General features: G+C 41.7%; 1 protein-coding gene across 9 annotated transcripts in view; it reads left to right on the top strand.

Annotated features, from left to right (window-relative positions):
- Positions 1–19,996, top strand: part of DGKZ (diacylglycerol kinase zeta) — a 228,865-nt gene that overhangs the window by 197,972 nt on the left and 10,897 nt on the right. For 6 of the 9 annotated variants that reach the window (XM_070760425.1, XM_070760448.1, XM_070760434.1 and 3 more), the window contains 7 exons: positions 1,433–1,477; positions 2,089–2,158; positions 8,714–8,754; positions 9,116–9,294; positions 10,007–10,038; positions 16,611–16,654; positions 18,863–18,983. In XM_070760425.1, the coding sequence (XP_070616526.1) occupies positions 1,433–1,477; positions 2,089–2,158; positions 8,714–8,754; positions 9,116–9,294; positions 10,007–10,038; positions 16,611–16,654; positions 18,863–18,983 (532 nt within the window). Of the gene's footprint in view, positions 1–1,432; positions 1,478–2,088; positions 2,159–8,713; positions 8,755–9,115; positions 9,322–10,006; positions 10,039–16,610; positions 16,655–18,862; positions 18,984–19,996 lie in introns of those variants that run through there. The other 3 variants (XM_070760442.1, XM_070760405.1, XR_011559814.1) reach the window with 2 other exon arrangements.

The raw sequence follows: 19,996 nt of genomic DNA, 5'->3' as shown, positions 1-19,996 counted from the left end.
GAGTCCGCAACTTGGGCGTCCTCCTCGATTCACAGCTTACATTAGAAAACCATCTTTCAGCTGTGGCGAGGGGGGCGTTTGTCCAGGTTCGCCTGGTGCACCAGTTGCGGCCCTATCTGGACCGGGACTCACTACTCACAGTCACTCATGCCCTCATCACCTCGAGGTTCGACTACTGTAATGCTCTCTACATGGGGCTACCTCTGAAAAGTGTTTGGAAACTTCAGATCGTGCAGAATGCAGCTGCGAGAGCAATCATGGGCTTCCCTAGGTATGCCCATGTTACACCAACACTCCGCAGTCTGCATTGGTTGCCGATCAGTTTCCGGTCACAATTCAAAGTGTTGGTTATGACCTATAAAGCCCTTCATGGCATCGGGCCAGAATACCTCCAGGACTATTTTCTGTCGCACGAATCCCAGCGACCGGTTAGGTCCCACAGAGTCGGCCTTCTCCAGGTCCCGTCGACTAAACAATGTCGTCTGGCCCCAGGGGAAGAGCCTTCTCTGTGGCGGCCCCGACCCTCTGGAACCAGCTCCCCCCGGAGATTAGAATTGCCCCCACCCTCCTTGCCTTTCGCAAGCTCCTTAAAACCCACCTCTGTCATCAGGCATGGGGGAATTGAGATACTCCTTTCCCCCCAAGCCTATACAAGTTATGCATGGTATGTTTGTGTGTATGTTTTGTTTTTTTAATAAGGGATTTTTTAATGATTTTTTATTGGATTTGTAATACATTGTTTCTATTGTTGCTGTGAGCCGCCCTGAGTCTGCGGAGAGGGGCGGCATACAAATCTAATTAATAATAATAATAATAATAATAATAATAATAATAATAATAATAATAATAATGTAGTCCTTGAACTACTGGGATGGTATTTTGGGGCATTTAGGTCAGGGGTGAATGCTTCCGGTTTGTTTGTGCTTATCAGTCCTCTCACCTGCCAGGATGCCACCATTTGGCACAAAGGGTAAAAGAACCCAATGGCAGCATCCGGGAGGGTGGGTGGAGCCTCGTGCTCCCTTCGCGACTGGTTCTCCGACGACCGATAGACACGAGCGAATCGGGAGCACTTCACCCCTGATTTAGGTTCTACTGTCAGTTCCTGTCTTCAAAGTCTTTTTATGATTTGAGACAGTTGATCCACAGAGGCTCATCATAGGTACAACAATGACATGCACCTGCAAATTTCAATGAGAGTTTATTGAGGAGGAGGGTGCCACCAATATTTCAGAAGTGTTTCGCCATTGCTTCCTTCGGAGGGCTGAAAAAGTGTGAGTCAGTTACCTAGCTGGTTTTGTTCCTAGGGTTGGGACTAGAACTCAAAAGTCTCCCAGTTTCTAATTTGGTACTTTAACCACTACACAAAACTTGATCTCCAATGAAGTTCTTCATTACTTTCATGGTAACCCGGTTCCTTCCCTTTTCATAGGACTTCAATTCTTGTACTTCCAATATTCAGAATCTATTTCCTCAGGTGTGTATCTTTTTCTCTCTTCTTACCTGTGAGTCCTTTTTTTCCTTCTGTTGCTTCCATAATGTGTGATTAGTTTGCATCAGTACCTGTTCAGTGATATTTGGGGTCTGTTTGTCGAGCTGTACAACGTTATGCTCTAGTGCAGTGGTTCTCAACCTTTCTAATGCCGCGGCCCTTTAATACAGTACCTCATGTTGTGGTGACCTCCAACCATAAGTCTAGCACCAATTCTCTCAACAGAGCTTTAAGCTGATTGGCAGGGAGGTCAGAGGGACACTCCCACTGTAAATGCCTGATTGGTCGGATTGTAAAAATATGTTCCAAGGTGCCAGAATAGAAGCTTTAGTTCCTAACACCATGGAAAATTTGTCTTTTCCCATGGTCTTAAACGACCCCTGTGAAACGGTCATTTGACCCCCTCCAAAGGGGTCCCAACCCCCAGGTTGAGAACCACTGCTCTAATATGTATGCTAGTACTATTAGTTGACATACATGTACTGAGTCTACCTTGGTTATATAGATAAGACAAAAAACAGAAGAGACAGTAAACCTGGATGAAATAGGAACACAGGGTAATTGATTTTTTTAATTGCTCATTTATTTTGATCCAGGTGGGAGATGGAGCCAAACCAAAAACATTGTCATGCCAGAAGCTCTCCCCCAAATGGTGCTTCCTAGACTGTGAGTATACATATAAAACTGTGGTTATTTCAGTATCCGTAAACTTTAGAATCAATATGTGGGAACTGTTGTTGCATCAAAGATTTCCCGTGCTACCATCTTGGGTATGTCTTGCCACTTAACACTGACGTTGTGGTAGAAAATGTTTCTACAATAGGATTTCATTTTCTTTCACCTGGAAATTAATAGCATTCTGCTGCACCTTTGGAAATTTCTTTTATTCTTCTCTGCATTCCCTGTCCATTATTTGTCTATTCTTGAATACAGACGAGATAGAAGGACCTCTTTAGAATTTAATGAAGGGATCACTGAAATATTTGAGTTGGATGGGGCCATGTTAGTTATTGAGTGCAATACTGCCGAGGGCTTTTTGAAGACTACTATTTGGAACCCTGACACTGGGATTATTTAATTTTTGATTCTATTGGGAGTATTAAGTGGAAAACTCCTGCAAGAATTAAAAAAAATATGGGTAAATCATTCAAGGCAAACAGCTGACTATCCTCTGCTGGAACTGATTTTTTTTTTTAACATGATCACTCAATCTTTCTTACTGTAACTTAAATTTCTTATTCAATGCCCTAAAATAAATCATCCAAGGCAAATAGCTGTCCTCTGAGAGAAAACTGGTTTTGACGTCCATGTGATACCCTATCATATATCTCTCCATTGTCTGATCTTAACACATTTTCAATCTGTTTCTTGTCTTCTCATCATCTTCATCATCCTCTCTGAATCTGATCTGATCCAGTTTCTCTGAAATGTCCTTAATGAACTAAACTCGGAACTTGAAATGAAGTAAAACCAAAACAGAATAATTACGTGCCATGACTTGGAAATTAATTTCTGTTTGATCGGCTTAAAACTGCCTTCAATATTTTTTTCAGACACATCACCATGCTGACTCTGCAGCACAATACTATTCCAAATTCTTATGCATGAGTAGAAAAAAAATTACAGTTACAGTATACTCATAGTGCTTGTATGCATTTTATATTTTTAAGCAAGTAATTTTTGACTTTTCTCTGCTAAATTCAATTTAGCCTCTTTCTCTAGCAAGAGATTATAGATTTTATTTATGTCTTTTTAATTTTTATCTCTGCCTAATTTTGTTTCTCCTTCTAAGCCCTTCCGTGCTGATGGAGGAATAAGTTAAATTTAATATTTGTTGTTAGTGATAACAGAGCTGCTACACTTGGACTGCAATAATCCATACTGGTGACAAGACATAGAAAACTATCTATGAAATGATAAAGGGTCCCTGATTTTTGCTGTTCAGGTATGGTAGCCCTTAATTTGGTTTAATTGATTAGAGACCACATGAAACATGGGCTGGTGCTTAATAGATATTCTGGATCTATATGCACTAATTAATTAACTAATTAAGGGACAAAAATCCTATTTTAAAAAGTAGATACATTAAAAAAATTAGATTTACTCCTTGGCCAGCAGATGGCTCTACAGGAAAAGGTTGAGGAAGTTTCACCACAATTTAGCCAAGGATTCCCAGAAACCAGTGAATACCAATGAATATGCTGCATTGAAATTTACCTTTTGTGCATCAAATTCAATTATAGCTTTTTGGGGGGGTTGCGGGGGAGTAAGAAAAGAAGGCAAAGTAATAACAATTGATTTCATTATTTTTCCCCCGTTGCTGGGCCTGTGACCCAACCAGCTGTGTTTTGCAAAACTTCCCAAGTGCTCCGCAGGGCAGCAGAAACTTGTTTACAAACACAGTTTTGTTCCAAACTTCTTTCTCAGCTGCAATTTGCCCCCTACCTGAAGGCCTTCCTAAAGCTATCGGCTGCACTTTTCACTTTTAGTAGCACGCTTCAGTTCTTCTAAAGGTTTTAGTTTGAGCAAGACTCTGAGACTCTCCCACAGGCTCAGACAATAGGAGCTTTTGTCCCCCTGTAGCAAAGCCGGAATAAGTTCCCAAACACACAGGGAGAAGTTTGCATGGTCTTTGGAGTCTGTTGATGCAGCACATCTCTCCAGGCCTCCCTTCAGGAAGGTTATAGTAGGCAATTGGAACAAAGCTCTCAAAGAGATCTAATAGATGGGGACTGCATGAGATACAGTGAGGTTTATTTATTTATTTGTGGGATTTATCTGCCGCCCAATTCCAAGTTGGACTCTGGGCGGCTCATAGTACTAACCATAAACACCAACAATATAAAATATGTAAGAACAGTAAGCACAAAAAAACAGTATAAAATACAATATAACCCTAAAAACCATCCATACACTCAGTCACTCATGGTTTTAACCAGGATAGACATTAGAGAGTGTAGAAAATAAAAAGGGACAGGCCACAATCAAGACTGAGAGAAGACAATGGGAGAGACTCATGTCACTAAAGTTTCTTTTTATATAATGGTGATAGATGGAACTTTATTCTGTGTTCTTCCTTCTAATCAATCATTAGCACCTGGTTAGGGCTGGAAAGAAACATTCAGAACAAGTAGAGTAATGGAAAAAAATCCTGCAAAGACTTAGAGCTTAGAAAACATTCTTTGCAAAGAGTAACAATGAAAGAGCTTGCAAGCGGGTAAGAGCTGGGAACATCGTTAGCACCTGGTTAGGGCTGGAAAGAAACATTCGGAGCAAGTACAAAACTACAAAGACAGGGTTTGGAAAACATTCTTGATAGAGAGTAATAGTGAAAGAGCTTGCAAGTGGGTAAGAGCTGGGAACATAGTTAGCACCAGGTTAGGGCTGGGAAGAAACATTTGGAGCAAGTTAGAGCAATGAAAAAAACCCTGCAAAGGCTTAGGGCTTGAAAAACATTCTTTGCAAAGAGTAACAATGAAAGAACCTGCAATGTAAGAGCTGGGAAAATCATTAGCACCTAGTTAGGACTGGGGGGAAAAGCTTTGGGGGGGGAAAGCTACATTCAGAGTATAAGACACACCTTAATTTACAGCCTCTTTTACGGACTAAAAAGGTGTACCTTATACTCCTAAAAATACGGTAATTCATTTTGGTGACTCCATCTGCTTTTCCCGGTTCCATTTATTTGTTTGTGTGTTTATCATACTTCTTAACTGCCCATCTCCCTCCATCCCTTTTCTCCATTTTTTAAAAATCTTTTCTCTATTTATATCCCTCAAGAAACTGCAGGATACCAAGGTCCTATCTGTGTCAGTAGGTTGGGTATTAACCTCTTGTTCACTCCAAGCCATCCCTTATTCACAAGGAATAGAGAAAGCCGTTCTTCCAAACGTATATCATTGTGTAATCAAAGAAATGAAATCACCAACCCCGATGCGCAACATATAGGCACATGGACACATTTGATGATGGGATCCCAGTGAGACAAGGCCATCTCTTTTGTGCCCCTATATGAGGATCCTGTTCCCAGATATTGTCGCTGCAAGATTGTTTTCTCTTTTTTCTGCCAGTTTCCCAGCAGCATGTTCCAAATAGAGGAAAATGTGTCAATGGGAGGGGAAAAAAGCTGGAGTGGTATTCAGGGGCAACACAGGCTCATTAAAATGGTTGAATTACTGGCCTTCATCAACAGCTCTGTGACTGTAAATCTCTCCCCGGGACAGGATAAACGAGGCTCTTTCACTCTTCTAATCTGCTCTGGCTTGTGTCGTGAGCCTCCCCTCCCTTCCCCATCACTTCTGCTCTATTCCCAAAGAGAATTCCCCAGTCTTTCTAGGGTCCAGCCATAGCAACCTTCCGCCTTGTCCACAGCAGTCTGAAAATCCAAAAGAGGTAAGTAAGGAAAGGCCTTTAAGCCCACAAAATTTAAGTCCACCTGGGCTGTAGTTCCCTCTAGCTGAGCGGTCTCTTATGCCTGGAGCCTTGGTACAGAGCTATGCGTGCAACACAAGAGGATTAGTGATTCTGGTCCATACAGGCCCTATTTGGACCGGGAGTCACTGCTCACAGTCACTCATGCCCTCATCACCTCGAGGCTCGACTACTGTAATGCTCTCTACATGGGACTACCTTTGAAAAGTGTTCGGAAACTTCAGATCGTGCAGAATGCAGCTGCGAGAGCAATCATGGGCTTCCCTAAATATGCCCATGTCACACCAACACCCCGCAGTCTGCATTGGTTGCTGATCAGTTTCCGGTCACAATTCAAAGTGTTGGTTTTGACCTATAAAGCCCTTCATGGCATCGGACCAAAATATCTCCAGGACCGCCTTCTGCCGCACGAATCCCAGCAACCAGTTAGGTCCCACAGAGTTGACCTTCTCCGGGTCCCGTCGACAAAACAATGTCATCTGGCGGGACTCAGAGGAAAAGCCTTCTCTGTGGCTGCCCTGGCCCTTTGGAACCAGCTCCCCCCAGAGATCAGTATTGCCCCCACCCTCCTCGCCTTTCGTAACCTCCTTAAAACCCACCTCTGTCGTCAGGCATGGGGGAACTGAGATATATTTTCCCCCATGGCCTATACAATTTATACATGGTATGTTTGTGTGTGTGCTTGTTTGGTTTTTAATAAGGGGTTTTTAGTTATTTTAAATATTAGATTTGTTATATGCTGTTTTTATTATTGTTGTTAGCCTCCCCAAGTCTATGGAGAGGGGCGGCATATAAATCTAATAAATAAATAAATAAACTTGCTCCCAGCCTTTGGCTGCATGGGAAGTTCAGCATATCAGAAGGGCTGCAAAATGGGAAACTTGCAGGGGTGGTCTACTGCCCGGAAAGGGGGGCAATGCAGTGGGGTAGTGAAAATGGAGCTCCATCCCAGAGCACCCAATTTGCACTGAAGATGTTGAAAGAAAATGCAGGGCATCCTGCAGAAGCCACGCCCACAGTGTGGTAGTAAAAACTTTGGTCGCCCTTCACTGGAAACTGGGGTACCTCTATATTTTCTTTATAACCCAGCCATGCCTTTTGAGTTAGATAGCAAATCCCCCTGTTTTTGGAAGGCAGAAGACAGTTTTCCAACATGTTGCAGAAGCATTTCCAGAAAATGAATTGTCTTAATATCGTGGCTTGTATCCTATCCACCTGCTAATCTACCTTAGCCTTTGAGGATAGGTGAAATGGGTCAGGAATCTTCTGGGAAAGAATTGGAAAATCATAGGCTTTTTAAACTAGACAGCAGCAAATTATTTACCTGGTTGCAGTTATATTCCGGAAGCCTATACAAAAAAGCATGAAATGCTTGCCTGAGTTCCCTTAGAGCAATGGTTCTCAACCTGGGGGTCGGGACCCCTTTGGGGGTCAAACAACCGTTTCACAGAGGTCACCTAAGACCATGGGAAAAGACACATTTCCCATGGTGTTAGAAACTAAAGCTTCTATTCTGGCAGTTTGGAATATATTTTTACAATTCGACCAATCAGGCATTTGCAGTGGGAGTGTCCCTCTGACCTTCCTGCCAATCAGCTTAAATTTCTGTTGGGAGAATTGGTGCTAGACGTATGGTTGGCCGGCACCACAACATGAGGAACTCTATTAAGGAGTTGCAGCATTAGAGCGGTTGAGAACCACTGCCTTACATCGTCCTAATTGGGGCGGGGCATGCATGTGCTGATCTTGGGGAATAACATAGCATGATAAAGCATTTAGAAGCAGCCAATTCTTGCTTTATTCCTCATGGAAAATTTTATGTCACCTAAGCTGTCAAAGATGGGAGTACCTCCTGCTAACATGAATCCCTGGCACTCGGTGGATTTTATTTAATTTTAATTATTTTTTTATTGTTTAGCAGATACTGACGATAATAACTTTTTCAGTTTAAATGCCAAGATATGAAAGTGAGCTTTAACAATATATTCGGTGTGACACACACATGTGTCATGTCGAGTATACTTTTAAGTGAATGACATTTTGTCAAAACTCACTATACTCAGCATACCCAAACACACCCGCCCCTAGTTTAGCGAAGGGGTACGTCATGATACTGCGAATTCAACATCCCTGCAGGAAATCATGTTTCATCAAAGCGGCTAACATTGCACAGACCAATGATGTCTAATCTATGGCACAGGTGCCATAGGTGGCACATGGAGTCATATCTGTTGGCACGCAAGCCGTTGCCCTAACTCAGCTCCAACATGCATGTGTGTGCCGGCCAGCTTATTTTTGGCTTGCACAGAGGCTCTGGGAGGGCGTTTTTGGCTTCCAGAGAGCCTCCAGGAGACGGGGCAAGTTGTTTTTACCTTCCCCCAACTCCAGGGAAGCCTTTGGAGCCTGGGGAGGATGAAACACGAGCCTACTGGGCCCACCAGAAGTGGGGAAACAGGCTGTTTCCAGCCTCCAGAAGCCCTCTGGGAAGGGGGGGAGCTGTTTTCCCCAGGCATTGAATTATGGGTGTGGGCACTTGTGCATGTGCGATAGTGCACACTCATGCTCTTTTGGCACCCGAGGATAAAAAGGTTCGCCATCACTGGCCTAGACTGTATGTCAGGCTTGTTTTATTAAGCAATTCAACATCTTCCAATTATCTCTTTGGAAAGGCAGATTCCCAGGCTTGCAATTATACAGATATACAGTATTGGGAAATAGGTAGGCAATGCAAGTTAAATTATTGGGAAAATGATGTAAACACCAAGTATCTTATGTATTTTTTTTTTACAGCAACCACAGCAGATCGTTTTTATAGAATAGACCGTGCCCAGGTGAGCTTTACTTTGTTGTCCAAAGATGGTAGACAATGAGCTTCTCCAATAAATTTTTTAAAAAGTATATTTTCATCTTTTTATAGAATAACACATGATTTTTGGCATACATCTTGGTTTTTTTTCATTTGTTTTTAAAATATTCAGTACTACAGGATTTAACTGAATGAATTCTTTTCAAAAATAGTTATTATTGGCAGCTAGATATTTTTTTCTGGTTCTTTTTGATGTATATATAGGGGGGAAGCAATTGGAATGTTTTGCAGCATATTATCAAATGATATTGATTGAGGTTTTGACTAGTTAATAATAGTAGAAGAAATAATGCTGTCCCTCAAATTACTTCTCTGTATATTTCCAGGAACATCTTAATTACGTAACAGAGATAACCCAGGATGAGTTGTTTGTGTTAGACCCAGAACTGGTGCGCACTCAAACAGTGGGCACATCTGCCATGCCTGATCTTGTTGATGTTCCCTCAACACCTACAAAGCAACACCTTCCTCTCCCAATTTCACCACCAACTACACCAGTCTCCAGGTGAGGCTGTCTGCTTGGGGACTAGAGGTAAGAAAGACCAGGCTAGATTAAGGGAAGGACCCCCCCAAGGAAAACTAGCTTAAGGTTTTATACAAAATGGGGAATGGATCTTTGAATTGGGATAGGAGGGCTTATTTGTCAGCTCCATTAAAAATACCAGGCCATGAAATCAACTCCATGGGATGGCTCCAACAATGTCTATTGAAATTGACTGCACTTATAGCATTTTGCCAGTCTATACCTCCTCCTCCGCCTCCTCATTCTTGTAGTTCAGTGAATAATGGAAGTATCAGCCTGAGCCAGTTCCAAAGGTTATTTGAATATTCTGGATTTTAAAAAGTATCTTAGTCCCTTTCGCCTGGACAACAACACCTGTGTCAAGATTATATTTCTTACTCTCTATATCCGTAGCCTCAATAATTGGAATAGTGGATAGTCTATTTTAATTTTAACAGAATGGCACAGTGGTTCAAATTGGGTGAACACGTCAGGATGAGAGGATGTGAATTCCTAAAACCTCATTGGATCGGCTACTTACTTCAAATGACTTAATTCGTTAAATGGCACAAATCAGAATTGCCAGTCTGTAAGATCTTCCTATTCCGTGTCTTTGATTCTAGACAAATAGCGTAGGAATTCTTATGGAAGGGAGGGATTTGAATAGGAAGGACTTGTTTTTTAGCTTTGCCTCTTTCTTGTTTTGTTCTTCCAGCTCAGCAGTGGACAGCAGCCAGACCCTTAAAGGTGAGACCTTTGGTTCATTTTATGGCCTTGAAGTATAATTTGTTTCTAACTCTTTTTAGCAAGTAACTGATACAAATTTGGAAATGAGAAGTAGCAGTACTGTGTCCAGTTACCGTATTTTTCGAAGTATAAGATGCACCTGAGTATAAGACACACCTTAGCTTTGGGGGAGGAGAATAGGAGGGGAAAACTACCTACCAGGTATTGTGGTTAGCTCTGGCCCAGCTCCTGCCCCAAGGAATGTGCAGGATGTGGGGGAAACATCCACAGGCCGCAGGCCTGTTTTGCTCTCAATGGAATTTGCCGACGAAGCCTCCTCTGACCAAGGAAGCATGAGTGACAGGGAAGAGGGGAGTTTGGCAGACAGCCCAGGAGGAGATCAATCATCTGTATCATCCCTGGATTCTGAACAAGAATTAATGACACATCCACGCATGCTGCATAGGAGACAACAACTGAAGGATTATTACAAGAGAAAATTAGGCCACCTGTGGTTGGGTGGGGCTGCTGTAATTAGTGCTACAGATAAAAGTGCAGCTTAGTGTTTTAGCCTCATGGCAGTTTATCTGATTCATTGTTTCATCAAGATCGTGGTTTTTGTGCTGTTCAAGATTGTGTGTGGACTCTCTGGACTTTAGAATTGGACTCAATTTCCCAGTTATTGGGTGAGCAGTTGGATTGCATTTAACCTGTGCCTTGTGTGTAGCAGAAAATCCCTTTGACATTTAAAAGGGGAGCTGTTTCTGTTTTTCTGTTTATAAAAACTTTTGGGTTTTCCTTTTATCGTGTGGTGTGTGTCTTCCTGGACTAATTACCCTGTAATTATGAGCGGTTGAAACATGCCGGCAGAACACCAGGTATTCATCTGGCTAGCATCCTTAGTCTGTTCAGCTTCAGCACATTATTTTATCCCCTGGTTAGTGCTGAAAAAAAAATCTTCAAAGGGAGTAGGAATGAAAACAAGCCTGCAAAGACTTAGGGCTGGGGAAAAACTACTTTGGAGGGAATAGGAAGCCGGGAAGATTGTTAGCACCTTGTTAGGGCTAGGGGCGTGGGGAGTTTCAAAAAAGCTACATTCGGGGCATAAGATGCACCCAAATTTTCAGCCTGTTTTAGGGAGAAAAAAGGTGCATCTTATACTCTGAAAAATATGGTATATTTATTTGAATATTCACACTTAGGGAAAGAAATTTGATCACCAATGTGCTTGCTTGTGAAGGTGAAATGTCACATTGAGACATGTCTAGATTGCAGTGCAGGTTTACTTTTAGCCCCTGTAGGTGATGTTTAGATATAAGAGCATTATAGAACTACAGTGGTACCTCGGTTCTCGACCACAATCTGTTCCAGAAATGTGGTTGAGAACTGATTTGGTCGAGAACCGAATTAATTCATCCCATAGGAAATAATGGAAATGGATTTAATTGGTTCCCAGCCCATTGACTTGCTGGGAACCAATTAAATCTACAGTATTTCCTCTATTTCCTATGGGATAAAGATCTGAGGGGACGGGGTGAGAGGGAATGGGAGTCGGAATCCCGACACGCCCCTCCTGGCCACCCTCTTAACAGCCTCCCAGTCTCTACCTTGTAACTGCTCCAAGCTGCAGGAAGGGTAGGGCTGGCTGCAATACCGGCAGCTTTGGGGGGCTCCTTTCCACAGCAGTTCAGTTCGTTATCTCCAGGCAGCTGCACCAACTTTTTCTTTCCCGGCGGTGGCGGCTCCGGCAGCTTCCCTTCGAGGAGCAGCAGCAGCGTCAGGAACATCACATGATGAAGGGAAGCCACCGGAGCCGCCGCCGCCGGGAAAGAAAAAGTTGGTGCAGCTGCCTGGAGGTAACAAACTGAACCGCTGTGGAAAGGAGCCCCCCGAAGCTGCTAGTATTGCAGCCAGCCCTACCCTTCCTGCAGCTTGGAGCAGTTACAAGGTAGAGACTGGGAGGCTGTTAAGAGGGCGGCCAGGAGGGGTGTGTCGGGATTCCGACTCTCATTCTCTCTCACCCCGTCCCCTCAGATCTTACATTTCGGATAGTAAACAAAATTTTCTGTTCAGTATCCGAATTTTTGTTCGGATACCGAAGCAAATTTTTGCAGAAAATTTTGTTCGATATCCGAAATGTACGAAAACCAAAGCGTTCGAGAACCGAGGTACCACTGTACAAAGATACAAGCAGGAGACCAGGCTAGAGCACTCTGCAATGTATTCTAATGCAGGAAAAATAAAGTGTTATTCATCCCTGCTACAACAGGAATATAAAGGTACTGGAGCCCTACTTGGGGAATTCTGCTTGGATGGTTGTTTTCAAGGCAAGAAGCATTGGCTTTGCATACTGCCTTCCTCAACTCACAACATTTGGGAGAAAATGTCACAGCGACACAAAGTTAATCTTCCACCTGTAGCCGCATGGGATGCAAGGAATAGCAGCAGGATTAAGGTCTCTACATCTGAATGATGGATTATGTGTACCAGCAACCTGTGAAAAGCAAGGAATTTCACGAGTCTCATGCAACATCCTGTATATTATATGTCTATAAAAATGAGTAGCTAAGAAGAGTGAAGTGTAAACAGCGAAGCCCTTGCTACTCTCTGAGCTTGGTTGTTTTATTTACAGACATTTCATTATAGGTAACATCATCAGTTGCTGGTAGACAGTGCTCCCTGTTTATATACAGTAACTTACCCTGCCAGTGTTGGTGGGGGTGCTGTTTTCTCCCCACTATTTCAAATAGAAAACAATACCCTAGCCAAGGAATCACTGTAGTTGTGTAATAAAACAGGATCTGCAAGCAAACAAACAACCTCAGAGAGCACCAAGGACTCCATGGTTCAAGCCATTGTCTTCTATTGAAATGTAAACAGTAGAACATTTATTCAGGAAATGGTGAATTGGAATAAATTATCTTGCCTTCCCAGCAACATATATTTTGCATCTAAATTTGGGGGGCCTTATCTCTTCCAGACACACTGATGGAGCTTACATCCCATGTCAGAAAACTTTACATGCATAAAACCAAATATAGTTGATTATTTTTAACATGTAAATTGGGGATCCTAAGACAAGGATTCGCATCACTTTCTTTTTCCTGTTGTGAGCAAGTCCTATTTCTATAGATTTCCTTAGGAATCAGCCCCCTCTGCCACAAAGATCCTGCAGGATAAGGGCAGTATGGACAACTGTGGGATCTGGCAGGGTGAGAGCTGTGAACCGTAAACACAAGCCTTTACTGTGTCCCAGCATAACAGATATAGTACCCTTGCTGACCTTAATAGGGACACTAAAACGACAGATCAAGGTAGTTGTGATAATGATAACCCAAATAATAAGCAGGGGAACATGATCTGAGAAGAAGAACTTATTTTGGAAAGGGGAAAGTGAATCAGGTACTACACATCAGTCACACAAGAACAGCAAGGTAACCAAAAAGAGAAACCAGCTTCTGATTGGTGATTCAATTGTAAGGGATGTAAATTTAGGAAAGGATATTGAGGTTTTGAAAGAGGTCAGGTGTCTGCTAGGTGCAACTGCCAGTAGAGACAAGAGATGTATTTTTAAAATAGTCATATAATGCCAGTCAGGACTGTGATGTTAATGCTATTATACATGATCTGTCCCCAAAAGACGTACTTTCTGTGCAGAATGACTTCCAGAGCTTAGGATGTGAACTTAGTAGTATAGGTTGTAGGCTTATCTTTTCAAAGGTTTTACCAGTATATAAAGAACAAAAAGGGGAATGCCAACGTGTAGCAGAGTTTAATGTGTGGCTAAAGGAATGGTGTAAAAGGGAAGGCTTTGGTTTCATCATTAGTCATGATGTCTGCAACTGCTCCAATGAAAAATTATGCAAAAGAGATAGTTTGCATCCATCAAAGGATGGGACTAAGCTACTTGGCATTAAATTCTGCGGAGAGGGGTGACATACAAATCTAAATAATAAATAAATAAAAATAAATAAAATAAATTCACAGATTTCCTGGTTAAACACGGGGACAGAGACTTAATTGATACAGAACATTTCTGTCCCCAGCAATCTAAAATTAATATGGTTAACAGTGCATGTAACATAGAAGAGTATGTGGATAGGTTTATCAGCCCTGCTGTCAAGCAAAGCCAAACATTTAATAGTGAGTGCCATACCATGTGCACTAATCAAACAGGTGGCAAGAAAGTAGGGGCAGTCAGCACAACACAGGTAATGTAGACAGTAAACACAGAGTCAATCAAAATGGATTTAAATGTCTATACACCAATGCACAGAGTATGAGGAATAAATAGGGTGAATTAGAAATTCAAGTAAATGAGGGAAGATATGATATAGTTGCCATTAAAGAAACTCGGTGGGATGAGACTGGCGAATGGAATAAACTGTTAGAGCTATGTAAATTGTTTAAAAGAAATAGACCAAATAAAAGGGGAAGTGAAGTTGCACTATATATAAGAAATAACTACATGTCTGTAGAAATAGAACACAGCAATAATGGAAATTATCTTGAATGCATTTGGGGCAATATTAAAGGGGGTGGGGGAAATGACATTGCTATACCAGTGATGGCGAACCTATGGCATGGTTGCCACAGGTGGCATGTGGAGCCATATCTGCTGGCATGTGAGCCGTTGCCCTAGCTCAGCTCCAACGTGCATGTGTGTGCAGGCCAGCTGATTTTTGGCTCACACAGAGGCTCTGGGAGGGCATTTTTGGCTTCCATAGAGCCTCCTGGGGGATGGGAGAGGGCATTTTTACCCTCCCCTGGCTCCAGGGAAGCATTTGGGGCCTGGAGAGGGAGAAACATGGGCCTACTGGGCCCACCAGAAGTTGGAAAAGAGGCTGTTTCTGGCATCCAGAGGGCCTCTGGGAGACAGGGGATGCTGTTTTTGCCCTCCCCAGGCATTGAATTATGGGTGTGGGCACTTGCGCATGTGTTATAGCATGTACACCTGCTCTTTCAGCACCTGAGGAAAAAAAGATTCGCCATCACCGGTCTATACTATAGGCCAGTGGTGGTGAACCTATGGCACGGGTGCCACAGGTGGGATGCAGAGCCATATCTGCTGGCACATGAACTGTTGCCCTAGCTCAGCTCCAACGTGCATGTAGGTGCCGACCAGCTGGTTTTTGTCTCACACAGAGCCTAGGGAAGGCAAAACATGAGTTTACTGGGCCCAGCAGAAGTTGGGAAACAAGCCATTTCTGGCCTCCAGAGCGCCTCCGGAGGTTGGGGGAAGCTCTTTTCACCCTCCCCAGGCATTGAATTATGGGTATGGGCACTCACGCATGTATGATAGCACACCCCCATGCTCTTTTAGCACCCGAGGAAAAAAAGGTTCACCATCACTACTATAGGCCATCCAACCAAACAGAAGTAGTAGATGAACATTTTGCTAGTCAGCTAGTCCCCGGAGAGGGGCGGCATACAAGTCTAATAAATAATAATAATAATAATAATAACAACAACAACAACAACAACAACAACAACAACAGCAACAACTAAGGTATGTAGGAAGCACATCACAATAGTAATGGGGGATTTTAACTACCCTGACATCAACTGGGAGACAAACTCTGCACCAAGTGGAAGATCCAACAACTTCCTAACAAACCTAGCAGACAACTTTGTTACCCCAAAAGTAGATAGATAGATAGATAGATAGATAGATAGATAGATAGATAGATAGATAGATAGATAGATAGATAGATAGATAGATAGAGGCAGGCAGGCAGGCAGGCAGGCAGGCAGGCAGGCAGGCAGGCAGGCAGGCAGGCAGGCAGACAGACGAAATCATATTTTACACACACACACGTAACTGTGCTTTGCTATTAAACTATGTGATCGAGCTTGATACATTGGCACTTAAAGCTTGAAAATTTATGTAGAATGTGTAACTCCTTAGCATCAGAGCATGTTAATATAAGGCAACTGGCAGTTGGAACAGAGTTCTTTTCAGGTGGGGATGTGGAGTAGAACATCTAACTCCTTAGCATCAGAACATGTTAATATAATAATATATAAGTAATAGTAATGATTTGATGGTCATTTCAAAAAATCCTTTCTTGGTGAGCTCCTAGAAGCCAAGTTTCAAATTTGTAGGCTTTACAGTTCTGGAGATTTCATGATGAGTGAGTGGTATTTGGCTTTTATATACATAGATTTTGCAAGAAATAGTGAGGGATCCAATTCAGAATCTCCACAAGAAGCAAAAAACGGTGCCTTTTCTCTCCCTTTTCACACTAGGATTCTATCCTTACTTCTGAATAAGAATAATTCAGACAATCACTGGCTTCCCCCTCCTGATTAAGAGCTCTAGAAGTTTTGATTGCAACTTGTCTGGTATTGATGGAAGTAAGAGTTATCCTTATGAACATAGCAGTACACAAAAGTCACAAGCAATTTTATGAGGTTCTCTGTGTAATTATCTTTCTGTTCATTAACCACTTTCTGTCCCTAAGCAGAATTATTGCCAGCCTCCCTCTCCAGTTGTTGTTTCTTTGGCATTTGTCTTCCTCACATGTCTTGCCATATTTTTTTTGTCAACTACCGGTACTTCATTTGCACTCTGCTGTCTCTTTTTTTTACAGATGACGCTTTGATAGATGCTGCCAAGAATAACGATTTCTCCAAGGTAACAGCTCTGTTGGGCTAAACTCAAGCTGCAAATTTGAGAAGAATATAGTGCCTATGCCACAGCAAGATCATCCACATTGGATTTATTTAGGGTTGCTTGCAACAGTTCTGTTTGTGCTACTTCTCAATCTCTTCCCAATCTCTTAGTGGTGCCACTTGACTTGTTGATATCATCTTGCTTGCTATCCTTCACCTGCAGTACAGATTTCCTTTAAGCCAGGTGGCCCTTTCATCCAGTGAATTCCTCACAGGCTCACTGAGGGCCTCCTGTTTCTCTCAGAATTGTATTATGACACCTAGAAGGTATGAAGAGAATTGTGATTCATTTTCCAGTAAAGGCATTCAGACAAGTTACAACTTAAAGCTTTCAGTTAGGATGACTGTCTTCTAAGAACTCAAATGAATTCCAGTTATATGGATCCATCATATCCGTCCAATATTCATTTACATTACAAATGTGTCATAATACAGCATTTTCCAGTTTATGTGTGGATGGTATGCTTTCGTGTTAGTTTTGACTCCAGGCTACTTCGTGGACAAGTCCCTACAATGTTCTTGGCAAGATTTTGGAACTACAGTGGTCCCTTGACTTTCGTGGGGGATACGTTCCAAGACCGCCCGCCAAATTTCCAGGAAGTAAAGACGATCCCTTCCTTCCTCCTCCTCCCTCCTCCATTCCTGGTTTTACTTACCCCAGAACCCACAGGGGCAACGGGCCGGCAAGCTGTGGAATTTGCTACGCTCGCTGCCGGTGTCTCCCATGGCGTCGGCAGCGGAAGCACCGGTGCTCAGGGTCTGACCAGAAAGTCTGACCCGCGAAAGTCAAGGGACCGATGTAGTTTTCCATTTCCTGCTTCCTAAGGCTAAGCCCAGGTCCAAGGTCATTCAGCTAGTTTTGTGTTTAAGGCAAGATTAGAACTCACAGTCCCCTGTTTTTAGCCTGTTTTCTTAACCACTAGACCAAGCTACTTCAGCAATACTAACTAACAGATGAAAATCCTAATTCCAGCTACCTGTCCATAATGATCTCTCTAGAAATATGTTGGATGTCCTATTTGTATCTATTTTTTCAGAATTCAGGGCAGTTTGGCAAAGTGTTTTATAATACAGCCTTTATTACATTGTACTGCAGGGAGATTTAGGATGTATTCCTTGAGCCAACTTTAAGTTAAGACAGTGCTTGCTGCAACAAAGAGATAATAAAAACCCATCAGATTACTTCATTAATGTCTCTTAATAGTGTTCTTATCTTATAAGAAGACAGGAAGAATTGTGATGAAACGGAGTAATTACTATTTATAAAGCATTAACTTTATAAATAACTTTGGATCCTTGTAATTTATGAGTAGGCTATTCAGTTCAGCACTTGTAACTTCTATGCTGTTTATGCTCTGCAACAATATTTTTCACATTCCATTTTGGCAAAACTCTTTTTTATTGATCCGAATAGGGCTTTGTAGTTTTGGTACATCATGATCAATCCTATTATGATTGGGCTTGCATACTACATTATTTCAGGGTGAAGTGGGTTAGATCGGGGTTTACAACCTTGGCAACTTTAAGACTTGTGGACTTCAATTCCCAGAATTCCTCAGCCAGCTTAAAGGTGTCAAGGTGGGAGACCATGGTTTAGATAATATGTGTTATTAAATGGCAGTCATCATCTTAGCATGGCATTTTATTGTTCATTTTTTGGTCCTAGCATAGTATGTGAAAGAAATTTGTTTTTAGTTAACCCAGTTTTAGCAACCAGTTAATGGAGTAGAAGAGATTCTCTTGGATGATAAAGCAATGCCTTTGATGTGAATGATGTAGCACCTGGTTAGGTCCACCTGCCAGATGTCCCTCACTATTACCAGCACAGAAATAGGATTTGGCTGCAAATTTGCTCTTTTATGTGAAACAGTGAATGCAGAGAAGAACACTATCTCACAGATTCTCTAAATATATCAGATCAGCTGCCTCTGATTACATCCAGTAATACTTCCTTTTGAATGGGAGACTGAAACATCCTTTTGCTAGAAAGGCCTTTTTAATTGCTTCTGGCTCCTACTACAATCCAAGTGATTAACTGTTAACTTCTTTTTCTACTAATCTCCTTTTGTTGCCGCTTGTTTTAAACTTTTGTGTAAATTGCTTTGATTGAGGCTTACCTCAAATAATGTCTGTATTGTGGCTGATTTCAAGTGATTCTGTGTCTCTCTAGTTCAAAGAATTGCACGGGGCTGGCAAAGACTTGATGATGCGTGATTCCACAGGCCAAACTGTCCTTCACCATGCTGTCAAATCAGGGAGTAAGGAGATTGTGAAATACATAATTGAAAACGGTAAGTCAGGATAGCAAAAAACCTTAGCTGTGATTGTTTTAATCAGTCATCAGTGTAATAAACAAATTAACAAGAGCAACAGATTTAAACATACTACAAGGATGAGTCAAAAGGAAGGCCATTTTATTTAGTACAGGTATAATTACTAGCACAGGAACATGTAGCATACATCAAAATGAATCTGGTCCTCTGTGGATCACATCCCTACTTCTCAACATAGACACTGTTTCTCTCAATAGCAATGTTCCATCTTTGGGGGGGTTTTGTTTGTTTTTTTAAACATATAATAGGGGTTACAATTACCCCTCTTTTCTTGAAGTCAATTTTTAATACCGAAAAAAGGATAAAATCTTAAATCTTTAAGTCAAACTAATATTCTAATTGAAAAGAATTTTGTTTACATATTCTAATAAACATAGAGTTAAATTGATAAAAAAGAAAAACCAACAACAATAGCAACAACAAAAAATATCAATAACATTTGATTATATTCATACAGTTTTCATAACCTTATTTTCAACTTTATTCTTATCTATCATGTATAAACTTTATCCCAAATAATATAAAAGTCAGATTCTTCTTGATCATTCAGCCTTCTTGTCATCATATCCATCTCTGCACAATCCATTTTTTTTAACTACATCCTCTTTTTTGGGGACATCTTCCCCTTTCCAATTTTGTGCATAAACTATCCTGGTCACTGTTAAGATATGTACAACCAGATAAAAAATATATTTTATATATTTCTGTTTAGCTAAGCAAAGTTCCATCTTTGAATGAGAGCATGTATCCCTACCTCATAAATCTCTGCCTCACTTCCTTGTCACTGGAATAATGTTTGCCTCTCAAACCCTCTTTCATGGGTCTGAAGAGATGATAGTCTGAAGGCACACACACACAAACACAAAATGTACAAACATATTTTGTAATCGCCTCTGTTCACAGGGGTTTCCCCCTCAACAACAAGGAACACACTCACTGCTCTTTGTTTTTGATGCAACTCTAAGGGGGTA

The sequence above is a fragment of the Erythrolamprus reginae genome, chromosome 1 (assembly GCF_031021105.1).
Source record: "Erythrolamprus reginae isolate rEryReg1 chromosome 1, rEryReg1.hap1, whole genome shotgun sequence".
In the NCBI taxonomy this organism is placed as follows: domain Eukaryota; kingdom Metazoa; phylum Chordata; class Lepidosauria; order Squamata; family Dipsadidae; genus Erythrolamprus; species Erythrolamprus reginae.
Note: the sequence above shows the minus strand (reverse complement) of the source record. Positions and strands in the feature narration are given on the sequence as shown.